The sequence below is a fragment of the Oncorhynchus gorbuscha genome, linkage group LG03, assembly GCF_021184085.1.
Source record: "Oncorhynchus gorbuscha isolate QuinsamMale2020 ecotype Even-year linkage group LG03, OgorEven_v1.0, whole genome shotgun sequence".
Classification (NCBI taxonomy): Eukaryota; Metazoa; Chordata; class Actinopteri; order Salmoniformes; family Salmonidae; genus Oncorhynchus; species Oncorhynchus gorbuscha.
This window is the reverse complement of record NC_060175.1, coordinates 42891985-42913331: the sequence shown is the minus strand read 5'-3', so window position 1 is coordinate 42913331 and position 21347 is coordinate 42891985. Positions and strand designations below refer to the sequence as shown.

Genomic DNA, 21347 nt, shown 5'->3' with positions numbered 1-21347 from the left:
CGCCCCCTTGGTGCATGAGTCGGACCAGTATAATAATAACCATGTTATTACATGGCTCGCGCCTCCACCAAATTGTAATAACACCAGAAAATGTATCAGTGCAATTAAACACATTAAGGAGGATGTGCTTAACACAACTACCTACCCTATTTCTTCAACACAACGACGTGACACTATTCGGAATTAATGTCGGAACCCCGTGAAAGCGGTGCACGTTTAAACCAATAGAAGTTCAGAGATAGAAACCGGCCTCCTACACACCTCCATGGGCCGAACTAAACTCTTGCGTCAGCCAATCACCGTAGTCGGACTAGAGGACATATATTCACGGTTTTATTTCCCTAACGAGCAGTCTGTAGGCTACTCGAAGAACGAACTACTTCAAAAACCCAAGAAAACTTTGGGACATAATTAATCTGAAGTTTTGAGCTCATGGCAGAAATAACACAGAGGGGGAATAAACAAGATGAACTGAAGTAATTTTGGAAACAAAGAATTACTCTGAAAAGAAAGAAGAAGCTACTATTTTTTATGACCTATTGTATCAGTCATACTTTTTTTTAACGGGAATCTGTAAAAATGAGAAACGTCGTCTGAGCCAAAAGAAGACCCGCGGAAGTTACCCAAACTAAAGTATTGACATTTAAAGATTGCCAGCAATAATATCGACAAGCCACGCTGCGGCTATGGATTCAGGCGGCAAGGTAATTGTGACTCTTAAGTGAGGCTAAAGACTAGTTAGAAGCATTCTTAGAAACCTACATACAAAACGGTGTGTTTGTGTGTCTGTCTGTGCCTCTGTGTGTGTGAGAGAGGTGGGTGGGGGTGGGGGGGTAGCTTGTCTGAAAAACTGGTTAGGTTAGCTTGTTAATGTCAATGGGTTCAGAATGGTAAGTCTTTTTTTCAAGAAGTTACACTAGCTGACTCAGCATTTCATTGTTTCATTCAATTGAAATGTAAATAATGTGCGCTGTGCTGCTCACCAGCATATTTGGACGCAGTGGGATATCCGGCTGCTGGGGAAATGAAGCATGCGCGCCAGCATCAAATCGTATCGTGCGGTATGCCTACGTGTGTGGCCCCTAATTGGCTATTCATAATCCCTTTTTAAAGATGATAAATTACCTGTATCCTGGCTAATAAACCTGCATCCCCCCTCTGTTGACATCATGCCTGTATCATGTAAGCATGATGCCATTACTCACGAGAAGGCAGCACATTAAAGTCTAGATTGAGATGATCTGTTTTATCACAGTATATGAGGTCTTCACTATTTTTAATTTTTTTTGTCCAACGTAATATTTGCTTATTGTTGGTTTACAGTAGTAAAAGGAAGAGACGTGACTCATCTGGTCTCTGATATGGCTGACTCTTACCGCTGATCCTGTGTGGTTAGTTAACCCACTAACAACTTCAAAGTCCCTCCCAGTCCTCGCTTACTGTTTACTTCTGGTTGACATGGTGAACATGTCAATTGTTATTTTTCTGTATCCCCTTTTTTGGTTTGGCAGAGCTGTGTGATTTCCTGGCGCTCAGCTGGAAAGCTATGTCATGGACGTGATGGGAATGGTCCTGTTCTGTTCCCACAGATACCAGGACTGCAGATGGCCAGGGGCGGTCCGAAAAGGGGAATACTCACAGTAGGAAAACACCAGGGGGTCAAAGCCATAATTCCCATTAGACTAGTGTTTTGGTTTCGACAGGCAGCTTGAGCTTTGAGTGTGCGTCAAGGCTAATACTGCGCTGAGCGTGTTATTAATCAGCATCTCGTGGTTGGGATTTTCATACCGGGCTGGTTTTATGATCTTTGGGTGTGTGCAGCAGGGCAGGGAAGGTACAGTCAGCGTGTGGGTGGAAGCAGGTGTTGGTGACCCAGGGTGTGGTTGAAAATGAACAGCCAAAATGCCATCAAGCTGTCACCAGCCATGGTTCAATCACGTGTGCATAATATTAAGCATCTGTCCTTACTCACCTCTGAGCACACATGATGTTCTGGCCCATCTGTCTGCAAAGTAGTACCTTTTGACCTCACTTTGATACACCTATTCAGATAGACACGTCCCCTGTTTGACTGCTCACCTAGTGGCTGTTTAACTTCCTCTCTCCAAATAACAATACCGTCTAACATCTTTGTTCCCTTTATAGACTAGATAACAAGCATTCAACTAATTGCGCTTTTCCCCTCCGGCGCAAAGCGTAACAATCAAAACATGACTGAATTCATGGGCAGTTAGGGCACAAATTGTGAGTCCTCTCAAAGCTCGACTCTACTTTTAGTTCAGTGGAGGCCTCTTTTTTTCTTGGGTAAGAAACAAGGTAATTGGGGTCAAGCATACAGTTGACCTGGTCTGTGTTGAGTGGAATAACTCTCTCAGAAACAGTTACATTTTTGGCAGAGCTGACAGTTTAGGCTTTTGATTAAGCCCAAAGCCGGCATTCAGTTCCTTCCTTCTAAAAGCTTAATTCCACTCAATCCACTGCCTTCCTTCAAGACGGTCCACTAGCTGTATTTCCCTCTGCATGACTGCCCTTTCAGTATGCCCTTTAATGTATGTGTCAGTGTGTTTGTTCTAATGAGGCCTAATGACTCTTTTCTATAAAATATTGGATTAAGAGATCTGGGAATGCTGTAATTGAAACTGGCACAAACGTAGAGCCTAATTAGTTTCCTAGAAGAAGTGGAAGGCATTGTACACACTGTACTGACCTCTCTGCTAATTGCTATTAATGTGAAGGAGAGTTTGGTTACATCTGTAAGGCCTATTCTCTTGTTCTCCTGAGAGCTATACTGTATCTGAGATTGTGTTAGGTTTGAACCAACTCTTGCACCAGAATCAGTGTGAAAGGAGATGGATCTTAAATACACACGTATGTCTAGTATCAGACAGTCTGACAACAGTCTGTCTGCATGCCTACCACCCAGTCTATCCATTGACCTCTATGTATGTTTAAGACCAGGACCCAAGCCCAGCTCAGTTAATCACTACCATTGTGTTGCTGAGTTGTCATAGTGCTTCAGCAAATGTACATTATTCTAGGGGCATTGGAAAACACAATGTAAGTAACATAATTTATGTCCCTCTTACCTCCCTGAATGGCTCTGCTGATCCCACAGCTATTGCATGCAGTAATCATGGGCCTATGAACCAGAGTTATACTGTTAGCAATGAGGCGATGTGCCTTAGTAGGAAGACCACTGTGTGCAGCTCAACCTGCACTAACATAAATAACATGAGCATGTCTGCCTCTGCTAAGCTTCCCAGTAAAGCAATGAAAACAATCAAGTCTCCCAGAAAGTGCTAAAAATAGTCCACGTTAACATATGTTGTTTAAGAACTAGATTCAGAAAATCAATAATTTGCAAGTAAAAGATTCTGAAACTCACTTAGATAATACCTTTGATGATACAGTGGTAGCAATACATGGTTATAACATCTACAGAAAAGACAGAAATGCCAAAGGAGGAGGTGTTGCCATTTATATTCAGAACCACATTCCTGTAAAACTTAGAGAGGATCTCATGTTAAATGCTGTTGAAGTAATATGGCTCCAGGTTAATCTGCCTCACCTAAAGCCCATTCTGGTGGGAAGCAGCTGTAGACCACCAAGTGCTAACAGTATCTGGATAACATGTGTGAAATGCTTGATAATGTATGTGATAGCAACAGAGATGTATATTTTCTGGTTGATTTAAATATTGACTGGCTTTCATCAGGCTGCCCACTCAAGAAAAAGCTTCCGACTGCAACTAGTACCTTCAACCTGGAAAGCTTCAAACTGTAACCAGTGCCTGCAACCTGGTTCACGTTATCAGTCAACCTACCAGGGTAGTTACAAACAGCACAGGAGAGATGCAGCAGAAATTTGCTTTAAAGCAGTATCCAAATCCATCGGATGTAATGACCACAATATCGTAGCCATATCTAGGAAGACCAAAGTTCCAAAGGCTGGGCCTAATATAGTGTATAAGAGGTCATACAGTACGTTTTGTAGTGATTCCTATGTTGTTGATATAAAGAATATTTGTTTGTCCGTGGTGTGTAATGAGGAGCAACCAGACGCTGCACTTGACACATTTATGAAATTGCTTATCCCAGTGATTAATCAGCATGCACCCATTAAGAAAATTACTGTAAAAAAAATGTTAAATCCCTGTGGATTGATGAGGAATTGAAAAATTGTATAGTTGAGAGTAGAGGTCGACCTATTAATTAGGGCCGATTTCAAGTTTTCATAACAATCGGTAATCGGCATTTTTGGACACCAATCATGGCCGATTACATTGCACTCCACGAGGAGACTGCGTAGCAGGCTGACTACCTGTTATGCGAGTGCAGCAAGGAGCCAAGGTAAGGTGCTAGCTAGCATTAAACGTATATTATAAAAAACAATCAATCTTAACACAATCACTAGTTAACTACACATGGTTGATGATATTACTAGTTTATCTAGGTTGTCCTGTGTTGCACATAATCGATGCGGTGCCTGTTAATTTGTCATTGAATCATAGCTTACTTCGCTAAACGGGTGATTTAACAAGCTCATTCGTGAGAAAAGCACTGTCATTGCACCAATGTGTACCTAACCATAAACATCAACGCCTTTCTTAAAATCAATACACAAGTATATATTTTTAAACCTGTATATTTAGTTAATATTGCCTGCTAACATGAATTTCTTTTAACTAGGGAAATTGTGTCACTTTTCTTGCATTCTGTGCAAAGTAGTCAGGGTATATTTTTTTCCTAACAAAGACAGACAACTTTGGGGATGATTTATTTAACAAAAGCACATTTGCGAAAAAAGCACAATCGTTGCACGAATGTACCTAGCCATAAACATCAATGACTTTCTTAAAATCAATACACAGAAGTATATATTTTTAAACCTGCATATTTAGTTATAAGAAATCCAGGTTAGCAGGCAATATTAAACCAGGGAAATTGTGTCACTTCTCTTGCGTTCATTGCACGCAGAGTCAGGGTATATGCAGCAGTTTGGGCCGCCTGGCTCGTTAACTAATTTGCCAGAATTTTTGGTAATTATGTCATAACATTGAAGGTTGTACAATGTAACAGGAATATTTAGACATGGATTCCACCCATTAGATAAAATACGGAACGGTTCCGTATTTCACTGAAAGAATAAACGTTTTGTTTTCTAAATGATAGTTTCCGGATTTGACCATATTAATGACCTACCTCTCGTATTTCTGTGTGTTATTATGTTATAATTAAGTATATGATTTGATATTTGATAGAACAGTCTGACTGAGCGGTGGTAGGCAGAAGCAGGCTCGTACGCATTCATTGAAACAGCACTTTCGTGCGTTTGCCAGCAGCTCTTCGCTGTGCTTCAAGCATTGAGCTGTTTATGACTTCAAGCCTATCAACTCCAGAGATTAGGCTGATGTAACCGATGTGAAGTGGCTAGCTAGTTAGCGGGGTGCGCGCTAATAGCGTTTCAATCGGTGACGTCACTCGCTCTGAGACCTTGAAGTAGTTGTTCCCCTTGCTCTGCAAGGGCCGCGGCTTTTGTGGAGCGATGGGTAACGATGCTTCGAGGTTGGCTGTTGTTGATGTGTCCCTGGTTCGAGCCCAGGCAGGGGCGAGGAGAGGAACGGAAGCTATACTGTTACACTGGCATTACTAAAGTGCCTATAAGAACATCCAATAGTCAAAGGTAAATGAAATACAAATGGTATAGAGAGAAATAGTCCGATAATTCCTATAATAACTACTTACTAAAACTTCTTACCTGGGAATATTGAAGACTCATGTTAAAGGAACCACCACCTTTCATATGTCCTCATGTTCTGAGCAAGGAACTTAAACGTTTACATGGCACATATTGCACTTTTACTTTCTTCTCCAACACTTTGTTTTTGCATTATTTAAACCAAATTGAACAGCTCTCATTATTTATTTGAGGCTAAATGTAGTTTATTGATTTATTATATTAAGTTAAAATAAAAGTGTTCATTCAGTATTGTTGTAAATGTCATTATTACAAATAAATCAATTAAATCAGCCGATTAATCGGTATCTGCTTTTTTTTGGTCCTCCAATAATCAGATATCGGTATCGGCGTTGAAAAATCATAATCGGTCGACCTCTAGTTGAGAGGGATAAAGAAAAAGGAATGGCAAATAAGTCTGGCTGCACAACTGATGGGCAAATGTACTGCAAATTGAGAAATCATGTGACTAAACTGAAGAAAATGAAGAAAAAACGACACGATGAAATAAAGATAAATTACATAAAGAATGAATTGTCCAAATAACCAGTGATGAAAAAAGCCAAACACAGGAACTACTGCTGCTCATTATCCCAGGCATCCCATTCCTTCCAGACAGATTCTACGATACCAGTTATGTTTACGTATATTTGTTCTCGACAGTTTACTCACAGACTATCACTCAATATGATGCAACGTGTACCATCAGTAATTTTAGAAGAGGCTAGGGTGTTAGAAGAGAGGGACCACTGACAATTATAGATTATAGACAAAGGTGATTCAATTCACTGGAACTAAACTATTGCGTATTAGGTGTCACTTACAGGCAAGATGTGGCTGTAAACATTACAGAGCAGGAAGTAATTCTATTTCACCAGACATCCTCCAAAAACCAGTAGTGTCTGCTTTAGGGCTTTGGTCACAGACATTAGGCAATAAAGTGCTTATGTGAAAAAAGGTTCTATCTTACACTTGGGACTGACTCTCACAACTCTACATACAACTTTGGTCCAACCCCTGTTCCTCGTTCCTTTTAAGAACAGTCTCACCATCGTCATACATCAGTGCAGTATAAACTGGCTACTGCGTCTGGACTGCTTGTGTTGATCTTATGAAGTAGATCTCATTTACCTAACTACCTCCAAGAATTTAACTATTGGACTTTGTTGAGTAAACTGTTGCTCAAGGGACAGGCTGAATGATCACTTTAGATGTTTGCTCAAGCCCAGACGATCTCATGCATCACATCGATGTGAAGAGGTTTCACCGATGAGGCATTAGATGAGGGCAGGCCTGAAACGTAAACGTTGATTGTAATCATGCAAAGCACTTTTTTTGGAAAAAGGTTCTATATCTAAATATTAAATTTGTGTTTTTCCAAGTTAGATGAATTCAATTCTAACCAACTAAGCCTAAAGCCACAGTCAACAATTCGCCAGCCACATCACCGTGACTGGGCAGAAATTCACAGACTCACTCCTGAGGAGAAGGAGATTTATTTGCATGGAGGTTTGGTTGCGCTGACAGAACCAGGAAAATGTTAACATAAACAAGTTCTAAAAATGGTAAGAGATTTTGTTTGCTGTCAGTATGCCAGTTAAACTCTCCTGATTTTGTTGTCTCACTGAAAGCTGTTTTCATTGACAATGTTGTTTTATTATATAACCAGTACCTTTAGTTCCTTATTGAACATGGGCATGAGTCATCAGTCATCATGTGATAACAAGGTCTTTTTGTATAGCTTAACTAATCAAAAGACTCAAAGTAAACATTTGAATGCAAATGAATACATCTTTAGCCGGAATGTTAACACGGCTGGTGACGCCAGCTGTTTTAGAAAGATGGTGACATTATGTGTTAAAGGGCCAGTATTAGTCTGTAAGGCTGCGACAAACATCTCCGAGCTGAAGGGTGTGACTTCATTGTTTCCTAGGTAAATGATACATGACCATCCCCTTTCAGGAAGGAATGTTTTCTGATAGCATAGAACACAATATCTTCCCTAACTCTTCCTCCATGCAGTGTGTGTGTTTGTGTGTGTGTTTAGGCCAGGGGGAAGGCATGGTCTCCCTCTACACACTGGTATCTAGTTTAAACGCAATGTCACAGAGGAGTGTTTCATAGTTCCTCACACCCACTCACACGCAACGCATGCACGCGCACACACACACACACACACACACACACACACACACACACACACACACACACACACACACACACACACACACACACACACACACACACACACACACACACACACACACACACACACACACACTCCAGTGAAGTTCCATATTTATGGAGTATTTGCAAACCAGTTTGGCTGTGTTAAAGAGTCCCAGACTCACTCAAGCAGTGGCCATTTAAAACTTGCACATCTTTTGAGTGAACAAGATGGAGGTAGCCTATGAGTGTAGTGTTGAAGGAAGACTGTCTCTCTTGCTAATTTCGAAACTGGTGTTTTTACGAAAGTGAGTTATTGTCTATATAAGAATGACATAACTGGTTCACTGAAAGGAAGCATGGCTCCTTTAAGAACCTAGCCAACAGCTTTAAAACCTCTGGATTCCTGAACATGTGTATTTGTGTGTGGTGTGTGTTCACATCCTGTACTTGGGCTGGTTATAACAACCCAGTGATGCACTCGTTGAACCCCATCTACTCATTGATTGTGTGGAACCTTATTGGTCAACATGTTATTGTGGGGTGGGCCCACAAAACTTTCAGGCCTGCCCTTTTTTGGGCTTCTATTACTGAGCTACATTGTACAGAGTGTTTCCAAACTTTCTAGCTTCCTACCCTCTTCATACCCCCAGGCAAGAATCTCAGAATTCACAAAAATGTTATTCCTCCCCTTTTGTTTAGAATAGCCTTGAGTATTTCTTCTCAACAGATATTTTAAGGTAGGTAGGGTTATTTCACTAGTGCCCTTAAAAACTGCCTTATATAAACCCTTTTTCCCTGTCAGATAGTCCTGCTAGTGGGCCTAGTCTAACCCATGAATAAGAAACACATTTAGGCTATAACAACCAATGACGCAACGCTGAAATCATGAAAGTTCAATATCTTAGTTTATATAGTTGAGTGCTTTTTATAACAATGTGTTAAAGCGTATGTGTCATAGTTTTGGGATGGTTCACTTTCACACACATTTTACAGACATGTGGGACCTTGTCATAACTACACTGGCTTTAAGTTTGGAATCCCAATATAGTCACATCACAACATGAGTAAGAAAGAGGATCTCAGCTGCCATCACAACTGGTGTGAACCACTAAGGCTAACTCTAACTTTAACAGAACAGCCATGTCACTACCAAAACATCACCACAGATACAGACAACTCCCAAACAGTGGAAAACTCCCATTACCAGTAACCCACATACCTCTTCTGTTCACGATTGTAACCAACTCAAAAAATCGACTCATGGGTAGCCTAAACTCCAATATGACTACAATACTGATTTAGCCACAGACACTACATGAAATGTGAAAGTGGCATAATGGCTCATCTGAAAAGGATTATGTGTGATGTTAACTTGATGGCATGAGGATAATCTCTGCCTGCCTTGGGGCTCCACTGGGATTAAACCCATCAAATGATTTTTAGAACTAACCAGAAACAAGAACAATGCCTGGGACTAAACCACCCCTCCTCTGAGAGAGCTGGGTGTGGACACATGATCCTAATGCACCAATATTTACATTCAACCACCTGAGGTGGACAGTTTGAGGATGAACCCTCCCTTCCTGTCTGCTTGGACTGAGGTTAGATTGCCTTCTTGCAAGTTGCGTCACTATCACACACATTTGGGGCGGTACAACCACCTATTGCACAATGTCGGATACTAGCCCATTCTACGGAAACTGCAGCTCAAGTTAGGCAAGTTTTTTTTTACATTTTGGAGGAGGTCGAAAAGCATTTAGGAACTAAAACATTACCAGGGCCACATTCATTAAAGTGATGTGCAGTCAAAACAACACAGAAGGTCCATGCAAAGGACATGAGTCAGGAGAATCAGGGCATTGTGCTTGTCACTCTTCAGGGTGTTCATAGTGAAATGACTTGTCTAACTAGTAGAACAGGATGAAGTCATTGGTTATTGTAAAACTAAGTTGATTAACCCTTACAGTACAGTACCTAGGTTCTCACTCAAATATTCCTAAAGGCCTATCTAGCCTAGGCCTATATGGAATGGCGTCAATGGGATAACTTCGCCTACAGATTTGTTATCACAATACAATAAGCCTGTCAACTCTAGGTACCTACAAGATTTGGAGGATAGGTGATTTCTAACTGACTCTCTCTCTTGTCTCTTTGCAGCAAGTAACCTTCCAGTTGATGCTGACAGTAGGAGCAGCGGTGATTGGCTCACTGCAGTTCGGTTACAACACAGGTGTCATCAACGCCCCTCAGAAGGTGAGTCCATAGGGATGAGATTGGGGGGGGGGGCTGATGTGTCTGATCGGAATTGGGCGTGGAAGACTTGTCTATATTTATCCCAACGACACCGTTTTCAAATCGTCACTGTGTTACGATCAACTAGGAGTGGTGGGTGGAATCAGGCGCAGAGAGCAGGGTTCAGTCTTTCTTTCAAATGTATTCCCCAGTGCAACAAAACAGTCACGCTAACACACAGGGCGTATAAAAGTTGCCAGTCCAAACAACAGGACAAAATAGTCCGGAGAATAAATACACAAATAACTTACACCATCAAACACAGAGTAACAAAAACAAGCCCGCACAAATACCCAGCGGGCCTAGTGCCCTTAAATACCCTACAAACAAACCCTAATACAAAACAGGTGTACCCAATTACCCAATAACCCAAAACAAACGGAAAGGGAATCGATGGTAGCTAATAGGCCGGCGACGACGACCGCCGAGCACCGCCCGAACAGGAAGAGGCACCATCTTCGGCAAGGTTTGTGACACACTGACACCTTTTCCCAGACAGGACTGCCCCGGTGCCTGTCTAGGCCAGACAAGATGTTCCCTGCAACACGTGAAAAGAAGGGGGCTAATAATAACTTGACGTAGGCCTATCTCATCCAAGGCTCTCTCCGTTAGAGGACCTCTGTGATGTGATTCATGTGTAAAGGAGTGTTTCCATGCCCCAAAAGGGCCTGCCAGACTGTAGGTGAGGAGAAAGCCAGGAGAGTGCTACTCACTCCGTTAAAGGAAACATAATTTAGGAGCTCTCAGTGAGATGTGACTCCATCAATTAAATGAACCTCTTTTCCATGAACTTAAACACGTTTCTTTGACCCTACTCCTTCAAACTGTTGCATATGTAAGTGTATCCCCTGGACAGATTTTTACTGTAGGTGCTAATTCTACAGAATGGTTTTGTTTACTGAAAGCTCCATAAGAATCTCTTAGTTCAGGTAAAAGGGCTAAGCCACACACAATATTTCTCTTTGTCTGAACAAACCTTGTGGCGCTCAGCTCTGCTCAAAGTTCCAGGTGCCTTGTTGCCAGAATACTAGAGCTCGACCGATATATCGGTTTACCAATACTATCAGCTGTTATACCACAGCATTGTTGAATACTTGTTTCTGATTGGCTAGAAGGACATACTAGAATGGACACAAGCCAAAAAAGTTTGAAAAGATATCAGGACACTTTGCAATCATGACGCAATATCACATGCAGACAGTACTTGCTACAAAGTTACAGAAATCTAATCCAACAACCACACAAGCTAAAATGGAATACATTATAAATGCAGGTACAACGAGCAAAAAAAATAGCTGGCTTACTAGCATTGATTTGTTTTTGCAGAGACATATTTTTTGGGAGAATCTGATGACCTGACGTGGTGAGTGATGAACATACATTTCTCCTCTGCCCTCCGCCACGAAAGTTGTCAAATCCTCCCACATGTTTCTAGTTTGACCAGCTGATTTCAGCAACTGATATTTTAGAATTCGGTTGTCATTGGCACGTTTACTAGCAACAAACTATTTAGCTAGCTTCAAGCCTAGTGTTTGATATGCAGTGCGATCTCCTTGTAACTTGCAGTCAGTGTCAACAAGTGTCCTGATGAGAAGGGATAAACACTACCATTCTGTACATTACCTTGGAAAAATTAACTTTGCAAAGGGTCTCAGCTCCACTTCGCCCCGCTGTGTTTTCCATTATTTCCAAGGTAATGTATCCCTTACATATTGGCCTTTTATTGCTATATCAGTATTGGACAATAATTCCACCGATAACTGATATTCAATAAATAGGATGATAAACATGAATCTAATGCTTACCATTCTCATGATATGTCATTATTGTCACAATGTAAGATTTAATTTCCCCGGCGTGAAACAGTATATCAGCAGATAAGTTTTGTCCTCCCCCCCAAAAAACGTAAATCGTATCGGACCCCTAAAACCATATTGGTCAGCCTCTACTCTAGATCCACGGGACACACAGGCCCTCGACCTTAACTTTGTCAAATTAGGGCTCTGTGGACATGTCCCTTCATCCCACTAATCTGCAGTCTGAGTTTACTCCTGTCCTGGTGTTCCTCTCTCAGGAGACAACTTATTGCTCCATTACACACTCATCTGTCTGTCATTATGTCTGAAGTGGCTACCTTGCGCTGACATTGTTGTCTGTGATCCAGCAATGTTTTACATTATTTTATAGTACTACTGATATTGATTACTGCATACAGTTCCTTCAGAAAGTACTCAAACCCTTTTAGTTTTTCCACATTTTGTTGTGTTACAAAGTGGGATTCAAATGTATTTAATTGCCATTTTTCTACACAAAAGACTCCACAATGTCAAAGTGAAAGAAAAATTCTAATAAAACACTAATACTGTAAGCACACTGACACATGCTCAGTAATACCACACCATGCCACAGCTGTTTAGGAGCAACATACAGAGTGCAGGGAAGTGTTCACAGAAACGACAGTGTTGCTGAACATAGAGACACATCCAGATTTAGGGTAAATGTGAGAACAGCATTGCTACTATATATGGAAACCCTAGATTATCCCCAACCTACCTCCCCCTCTCTCTCTCTTTCTCTATGATTAGGGATGGAGTGATGCGGGTTGTTGTGACGCAGGCCCTCCGCTCTAAAGAGTGCAGCACTGATTAGATTAGGTGTCTCTCAAGGGCCCTGGGCTGCTGTCCTGTTTGTCCTTCTGCCTCCCTGCCCGCTCCAAATTGGGCACCTTGTAGCACAGACAGACCTGACTGCCTGCCTAGCCAGGAGTCCACAGAGGCATTAACACTTTAATCAGAACAGGGTCATGAATGAACAGTGTATTTCATTGTGGCCAGGTGCTTGCTAGGTCTTGAGTCAGACACCAGACATTCTCTATCTGTAAGAATGTTGATTTTATTGGACAGTGTTAGGCTGACTAAGCTAGGCTATATTAGATTTGTCATCACTTCTTTGCAGAATAATTAGGATAACTTTCTGGGTCTGTATAAAATATGATATACCCTATGCCATATCTTGAACAGCCTACCCCTCAGCTGACTTATACATACATTATCAGTTCTATATGACTCACTCAGCGTTATGTAAGTATCGGTAAAGAAGTATATTGTATAATCTATCAGCAAAGCACATGACAGGAACCAGCGGTGATATGTGGGAGATAAGGACAGGAGGAGGCAGGGCTCAGTGCTGAGTGCTAGAAGTGCTAGATAGAGGGCACATTCTTCCCAGCCTGTACAGCTTAACTTCCATCACAAGCTGGGCGGACTTATGTATTTTTGTCAACACTGATAAGTCACTGTGGGGGAAGGGGCTGAAACCCAACACTTCACTCTTTCATAAACTTCCTTGTTGAAGGAAAACGAGGGGCGTGTTCAGCAGGACGCAACTTTTTGGAACGTTCAGATAGAAATATACTATGTAGAACAAACATGCATCTCTAACATGTAGAATAAGAATGCCGGCTCTATTTGTGGCAATTCTATCTACAACGTTCAGAATGTTTTTCGTACGGAACATGGCCCTGAAAACCAATCCTATACCGTCATCTACTGGCCAGACACCAAAACAGCAGTCACCTGGCCAATGGCAATGAGGACAATAATCTTCAATTAAAAAAACAAGTGAACAATTGACTGTGATTTCTTTCTTTGGCACTGTTTCATTTTCCTTCTCTGCTAGGTTATTGAGAGGTTCCTCAATGAGACATGGTTCGACCGCTACCAGGAGCCCATCACCAAGACCTCCCTCACCACCCTGTGGTCCGTCTCCGTCGCCATCTTCTCTGTCGGCGGTATCTTCGGGTCCTTCTCCGTGGGCCTGTTTGTCAACCGCTTTGGCAGGTAAATACGTAATTTTACAATGTTTATTTACAACTGTGTTATGTGAGATTATATGATGTGGATGGCCTATGTACTGTTTAATATGTGTGACATGTAAAGGTTTGGCCAGTAATTGTAATTGACTATTTCTGTGGTACCCACAGGAGGAACTCCATGCTCATGGCCAACGTGCTGGCCTTTGTCTCCGCTGCTCTCATGGGCTTCTCTAAGATGGGTGGCTCATGGGAGATGCTGATCATCGGGCGCTTCGTGGTGGGACTTTACTCCGGCCTCTCAACTGGCTTTGTACCCATGTACGTGGGTGAGGTGGCCCCCACTGCCCTTCGAGGAGCCCTGGGTACCCTCCACCAGTTGGGCATTGTCACGGGCATCCTGATGGCACAGGTCAGTGCCAGTGGCCACAGGGATATTATATGGAGAGTAATGGATAATACAGTGCCTTCGGAAAATATTCAGACCACTTAACTTTTTCCACATTTTGTTATGTTACAGCCTTATTCTAAAATGTATTAAATAAATACAAATCCTCAGCAATTTGCACACACTACCTATAATGACAAAGCAAAAACCTTATTTACAGTATTCAGACCCTTTGCTAAGAGACTCTATGCATCCTGTTTCCACTGATCATCCTTGAGATGTTTCTTCAACATGATTGAAGTCCACCCGTGGCAAATTCATTTGATTGGATATGATTTGGAAAGGTACAAACATGTCTATATAAGGTCGCACAGATTACAGTGCATGTCAGAGCAAAAACCAAGCCATGAGGTCGAAGGAATTCTCCGTAGAGTTCTGAGACAGGATTGTGTTGAGGCACAGATTTGGGGAAGGGTGCCAAAACAGTTCTGCAACATTGAAGGTCCCCAAGAACACAGTGGCCTCCATCATCCTTAAATGGAAGAAGTTTGGAACCACCAAGACTCTTCCCAGAGCTGGCCGTCCGGGCCAAACTGAGCAATCGAGGGAGAAGGGCCTTGGTCAGGGAGGTGACCAAGAGTTCCTCTGTGGAGATAGGAGAACCTTCCAGAAGGACAACCATCTCTGCAGCACTCCATCGGTAGCCACTCCTCAGTAAAAGGCACATGACAGCCTGCTTGGAGTTTGCCAAAAGGCACCTTAGACTCTCAGACCATGAGAAACAAGATTCTCTGGTCTGATGAAACCAAGATTGAACTCTGTGGCCTGAATGCCAAGCGCCTGGAGGAAACCTGGCACCATTTCTACGGTGAATCATGGTGGTGGCAGCATCACGCTGTGGGTTTTGTTTTCAGCGGAAGGGACCTGGAGACTTGTCAGAATCGAGGGAAAGATGAACGGAGAAATGTACATAGAGATCCTTGATGAAATCCTGCTCCAAAGCGCTCAGGACCTCAGACTCGGGCAAGGTTCACCTTCCAACAGCACAACAATTCTAAGCACACAGCCAAGACAATGCAGGAGTGACTTAGGACAAGTCTCTAAATGTCCTTGAGTGGCCCAGCCAAAGCCCGTACTTGAACCCGATTCGAACATCTCTGTAGAGACCTGAAAATAGCTGTGTAGCGACCATCCCCATCCAACCTGACAGCTTTAGAGGATCTACAGAGAGGAATGGAAGAAACTCCCCAAATACAGGTGTGCCAAGCTTGAAGTGTCCTACCCAAGAAGACTCAAGGCTGTAATCACTGCCAATGGTTCTTCAACAAAGTACTGAGTAAAGGGTCTGAATACTGTAAATGCAATATTTCCGTTTTTTTATAGATTAGAAAACATTTCTAAAAAACTGTTTCTGCTTTGTCATTATGGGGTATTGTGTGTAGATTGACGAGGAAAATAAACAGCTTTAAACATTTTTGATTAAGGCTGTAACGTAACAAAATGTTTATTTTGACAGGGAGTCCGGCTGAGACCAAGGTCTCATTTACAGATGAGCCCAGTAATTACAAAACAATCAATGCACTACCAAAGCAAAACAGAAGTACAGAACACAATCATAGAAAATAAATCTGTTTCAGTAAATATGTCCTCAATCAGCCGTCAATATTGCCCTAGAAGCACCAAATCATAAAATAACATGCAAAAAAAACTAAAAGCAGATTTACCATTCAGTTGATAGAACATGGCGCTTGCAACTTCAGGATAGTGGGTTTGATTGCCCGGATCACATAAAATGTACGCATGCAAGTCTCTTCGGATAAAAACGTCTGCTAAATGGAATATTATTATTATTATTATAGGTCGAAGGGATCTCCAGAGTTAGCCATGACTGAGACCGGCTCGGTCTGGCTGCTCGTACGTCTTTAGGTTAACAAATAAGTAAGGTATGGAGGTCGTTTGCACAAGAAGGCTTCATCTGATGGTGGTCTAACGATGTGTTTTGGTTCAGGTGTTTGGCATGGAGGCCTTAATGGGGAACGCGTCTCTGTGGCCCTTCCTGCTGGGCTTCACCTTCATCCCAGCCCTGGCGCAGTGTGCCCTGTTGCCCTTCTGCCCCGAGAGCCCCCGCTTCCTCCTCATCAACCGCAACGAGGAGAACAAGGCCAAAACTGGTGAGTAGAGTACATTTACACACAAACACACATTCATATGTCATCAGTTCAGACAATTTCAGGTCTGTCAGTTTGAATGACTTGAAAAGATTCTGAATCTAAAATAATGGCTTATTTTCAATTCATTAGTTGAATTTAAACTCATCCATGAATTGTCTGAATTTACCAGGTATGGAGTGACCCAGCCCTAGCAGACTGTAATGTAACCTCCGTTCTCTCTCTGTCCCTGTCAGTCCTGAAGAAGCTGCGTGGGACCACAGACGTAAGTGCAGACATGCAGGAGATGAAGGAGGAGGCCAGGCAGATGATGAGGGAGAAGAAGGTGACCATCCTAGAGCTGTTCCGCTCGCCACTCTACCGCCAGCCCATCTTCATCGCTATCATGCTCCAGCTCTCCCAGCAGCTTTCTGGCATCAACGCTGTGAGTTACTTCTCATACTTCTCACCCCTAACACACACTCCACATATACAAACACCTATACAGCCATGTCTATTTTGTAACTTTAATCTATGCTGTTGGTTTCCTCCAGGTTTTCTACTACTCTACCCGTATCTTTGAGAAGGCCGGAGTTGCTCAGCCTGTTTATGCTACAATTGGTGCCGGTGTGGTCAACACGGCCTTCACTGTGGTGTCGGTGAGTAACTATGGCAGATACGGGTGTGTTTGTGTCATTTTTGGTGCACATGATGCATGATGCACTTAATTTGTGTTTAGACACTTAATTTGTGTTCAATCCTCTCTCCCTTCCTCAGCTGTTTGTGGTGGAGCGTGCTGGACGCAGGTCTCTCCACCTGCTGGGGCTGATAGGAATGGCAGGCGCTGCCGTCCTGATGACCATCGCTCTGGCTCTGCTGGTACTTAGACTAACTATAACACACTTCACATAATGGTAGCAGCTCTCATAAGGAATCAATGAGGAAAAACACTTGTTTTTCATACTAGTCCTTGTTAATGTAATATGTAGAATGAATACCAGTAGTTTAACCCCCTGCTGTCTGTTTGTCCTCCATCAGGACAAGCTGCCATGGATGTCCTACGTGAGTATTGTGGCCATCTTTGCCTTTGTGGCATTCTTTGAGATCGGCCCGGGTCCCATCCCCTGGTTCATTGTGGCTGAGCTGTTCTCCCAGGGTCCCCGGCCCTCGGCTTTCGCTGTGGCTGGCTTCTCCAACTGGACTGCCAACTTCATAGTGGGCATGGCCTTCCAGTATGTAGAGGTAAGCACTGAGCACAACCTTGTTAGTCAGATGTTCAACATGGTAAATGTTGTAGAAATACTAATCTTGATATATATGAACTGGTAGTTTGAATACACTTTTGTTTGGAGCCCACTGCTTAATAAACTGTGTCATCAATGTTCTATTTTCTTCTCTTCTCCGTCTCACCATACAGGAGTTGTGTGGCCCTTATGTCTTTGTCATCTTCACCATACTGCTGCTCAGCTTCTTCATCTTCACCTACTTCAAGGTGCCTGAGACCAAGGGCCGGACGTTTGATGAGATCTCAGCCGGGTTCCGCCAGTCGGCTGGCACAGGTGGAGAGAAGCACTCGCCAGAGGAGCTCAACAGCCTGGGGGCTGACTCTCAGCTCTAAGCACCTGTCCCTCCTCTTTCCTCTCGTTCCACTCCCGCTGATGAGGCCCGGCCCTGAACCCTCTCTGGCCACCCCAACCTGAGGGGACCACTCACTAACTGCGTGCAAACTGACTACTAAACTGACACACTGGTTGTCATTACATTTCAAGCATCTTCACCAAGCAGAGAACAGATGCCCCGATCGCCCCTCCCGATCCCCTGTCTCAACGTCTCTAGCTCCTTTCTCTTCTTATCACAACACTAACTTGGTGGGAGCAGGGACATGGGTGGCAGAATGTGGGTTGGAATGGTAGATGGTTAGTAGAATGAAAAGGGGGTCTTCAATTATACAACGGTCACTGCCAAGTTACATTTATTTTAATTTCTCTTATTTTGTCTGTTGCCTTAATCATTTTGTCAGTTTAGATATCCATGCGTATGTCTCTTATGTAGGTCTCAGTACTTCTCATTGAAGTAAGGGATAATTTTAAAGTTCAGAATTTGTGTTTTTGTTCCCTTTGTTACTTGGTGAAACAGAGCATACTGTGTAGCAACACTGTAGCCACAGCAAATTTGAGCAGTTGTTGTGGAATTGAAATATGACATATGTACTGTTTTCCAACAGGGGGAGCAGTACCCTCAATGAAAGGCCTTCTACTGTATCGTACCACAACTTGACTTGCTTTGCCAGTCCAGAGACTAAACCACAGCAAATCGTTATTGTGTTCCACATAGGGGATGTCTGAGGCTACATATAACAATATGTATCTTTGTTACACAGACAGTTTATGACCTAAATGATTTACTGGATCAATCAAGACCCTCAAGACATTGTATGCCATGTAAATATTTTTTTTACCAACTAATTTTTAACTTCTGTCCAGATAGAATTTTGATTATTTTAGAAATATTTGTTTCTTATGGAAAAATAAATCAAATCATAAAGAGTCATTTTTTATGAGGTTTATTTCTTAGTGAATTACAGCACTGTTACAAAAATGTTATCAAACATTGGGTGCAAACGTTTTGGCTGTAAGTACTCTATGTGTACATGTAATATTTAATTCCCAAGCAATACCCATGAGCATGAATTTTACACTATGAAATCATAGGACTAGCTGAAATATTTTCTACTCTGACACTAGTGATGGTAGTTGGCGTCTTGAATATGACAGGAGATTTGATCATTGGAATCACTCATCCGCTTCTTCATAAGAGCAAACCGTTGAAAAGCAACGTACGCCTGTTTCACTGCATGCTAATTGCTAATATGAGCGTAACCCCCCGCTAAAACTAAACTGAAGTCCCTCACAACAGGCTTCCTTTCAAACAGGGTCTAGTATGTAATGTGGCTTCCAGCCGTACCAAGGTCTGCTTCATCCTGAAAGTGCTTTTACACCCTTTGGGGTCAGACTCACAACTAATGATCCATTTTTCTAGAAAAGTTGTGATTTTTGTTATTGTAACTCCACAATGCCTTTGCATAGTTCAGCACTGTAGGGACTGTTATATTGTTCAGTTATGTTTTGTGACACATAGCTGACAACCCTGTATAGTTGGCTGATTCAGGCGACTCCACCTCTTGATGTAGAGGTTCCTGTCTATGACTGCTGTGCCACTTCAATAAGTTTTCCTTTCATTTTATAAGGCATTATGAGAAGTGTTTTTAGCTGCATTTTTTTCATCCACAATGTTGGTTGTTTTGTCACAAAAGAAATCTTACGTAATAGTAGTTGGAGTATTTCTCAAAATGTTCTACAAAATGTGGAACCCCGTTGTTACTGAAAAGAGATTGGGTTAGATGTCATTGTTGTTGTTTTTAACTACATGATTAGCCTAACCTATCCCTACATTCACAGGTCTTTGTTATTTGAAATCAAAAGGTAGGCAGAATATGTTTTACAATCTAATATAGGCTAATCCAGCGAGTCTAAAGTGAATATGGTTTTAAAGTGGTTTATATGGTTTTCGTAATGGCCCTTGACCCAAACAGAACTCCACAAGAAACATCCATTGTAATCATTCCATGATGACTTTGTGTGCATTCACATGCATGCAAATATATGTATGCGTCTTTGAAATGATATGGGACTCTTTAGTACAGTCTCCTCCACAAACAATCTGTCGGTTAAACACTGCAACCTCCGTGACTGTAAGTCGCCCTAAATCATCAAATGTCAGGATCAATGTTGGCACCAAAGACTTGGCATATGTCGGATTGAACTCCGACCCTGTGATGGAGAGAAAAAGATGCACTTATGGACTGAAATCAAATGCAATGTACTTTGTGTGTTTAGTTTTTGACAATTATGTTTGGGCATTTTATAAACACATTTATTAACACATGATGTATGCATAAAACAGGTGAAGAAATCTATCACTGCACATAATGAGGCCACACGACTTTTAATGTAAATAAAATAGTACAGAATCCAAATATATAAATATTTTATTTTAGTTACTACTCGTATCGGTAGTTGTACATCTATTTTTGCATAATAAACACACCTGCCTTTATTTTCTCTGATTTGCTCTCTGAAGAAATATTGTTTGAGATAACTATTAACACAATCTTATTTCAGCTTTGTACATGAACCATTGAATGATATATACTATTTATTAGATGTCTAATTTATTAGATGTTTTTATGTTCAATTTTAGTGCAGTATTAATTTACATTTTGTAAAAGCACCTGTGTGTATGTTGGGTGGATATGAACCTCCAACAGAACAATCTTTTGTAAAACAGTGTGCTATGATGTCAGTGTCCTGATGGTTTTCTTTTGTAAGATGTGTGGTTGGATTTTTTAATCAATAAAATAAAACAAGCTTACAGGGAAACATGGAAATTAGCTGGGTTATTTATTTTCACAAGAATTGAGTTCAGATTTTAATCAATGATTACAGATGCATAATCTATTTTTCGAATAATTTATGTGCTTTCTGATCTAAATAATGTAGTTAGTAATTTGATGTATACTACAGTATTTTGATAAGCAAGTAAGAGAAGATCCTTATTGGTTCCTGAGTGCCACAGTGCTATCGCCAGGGAAACAAAATTGTCTCGTCCTATGTAAGTGTAGATGTGTGTGAGTCTGTTTGTGTGTACGAGCGAACCTGGTATGTGTGTGTGTGTCCGTGTCTGGGTGGCCAGATATCAAAGGAAGAAAGCTTTGAAAATCACGCAGTCAGAGACTCTTCTCTCT

The 21347-nt window shown here is 41.8% G+C and overlaps 1 protein-coding gene across 2 annotated transcripts; it reads left to right on the top strand.

Moving 5' to 3' along the window:
• Positions 1-336: 336 nt before the first annotated feature.
• On the top strand, positions 337-20982 carry LOC124031405 (solute carrier family 2, facilitated glucose transporter member 1-like). Of its 2 annotated transcripts, XM_046342611.1 has the most exons (11): positions 1017-1061; positions 1512-1640; positions 10063-10158; positions 13876-14036; positions 14180-14420; positions 16405-16567; positions 16801-16988; positions 17098-17202; positions 17321-17422; positions 17582-17785; positions 17961-20982. In XM_046342611.1, the coding sequence occupies exons 1-11, from the start codon at positions 1032-1034 to the stop codon at positions 18159-18161; spliced, it is 1620 nt and encodes a 539-aa protein (XP_046198567.1). In that variant the 5' UTR covers positions 1017-1031; the 3' UTR covers positions 18162-20982. The 2 variants fall into 2 exon arrangements, with proteins under 2 accessions (XP_046198568.1, XP_046198567.1); XM_046342612.1 differs by lacking the exons at positions 1017-1061; positions 1512-1640 and adding an exon at positions 337-704.
• Positions 20983-21347: the final 365 nt, after the last annotated feature.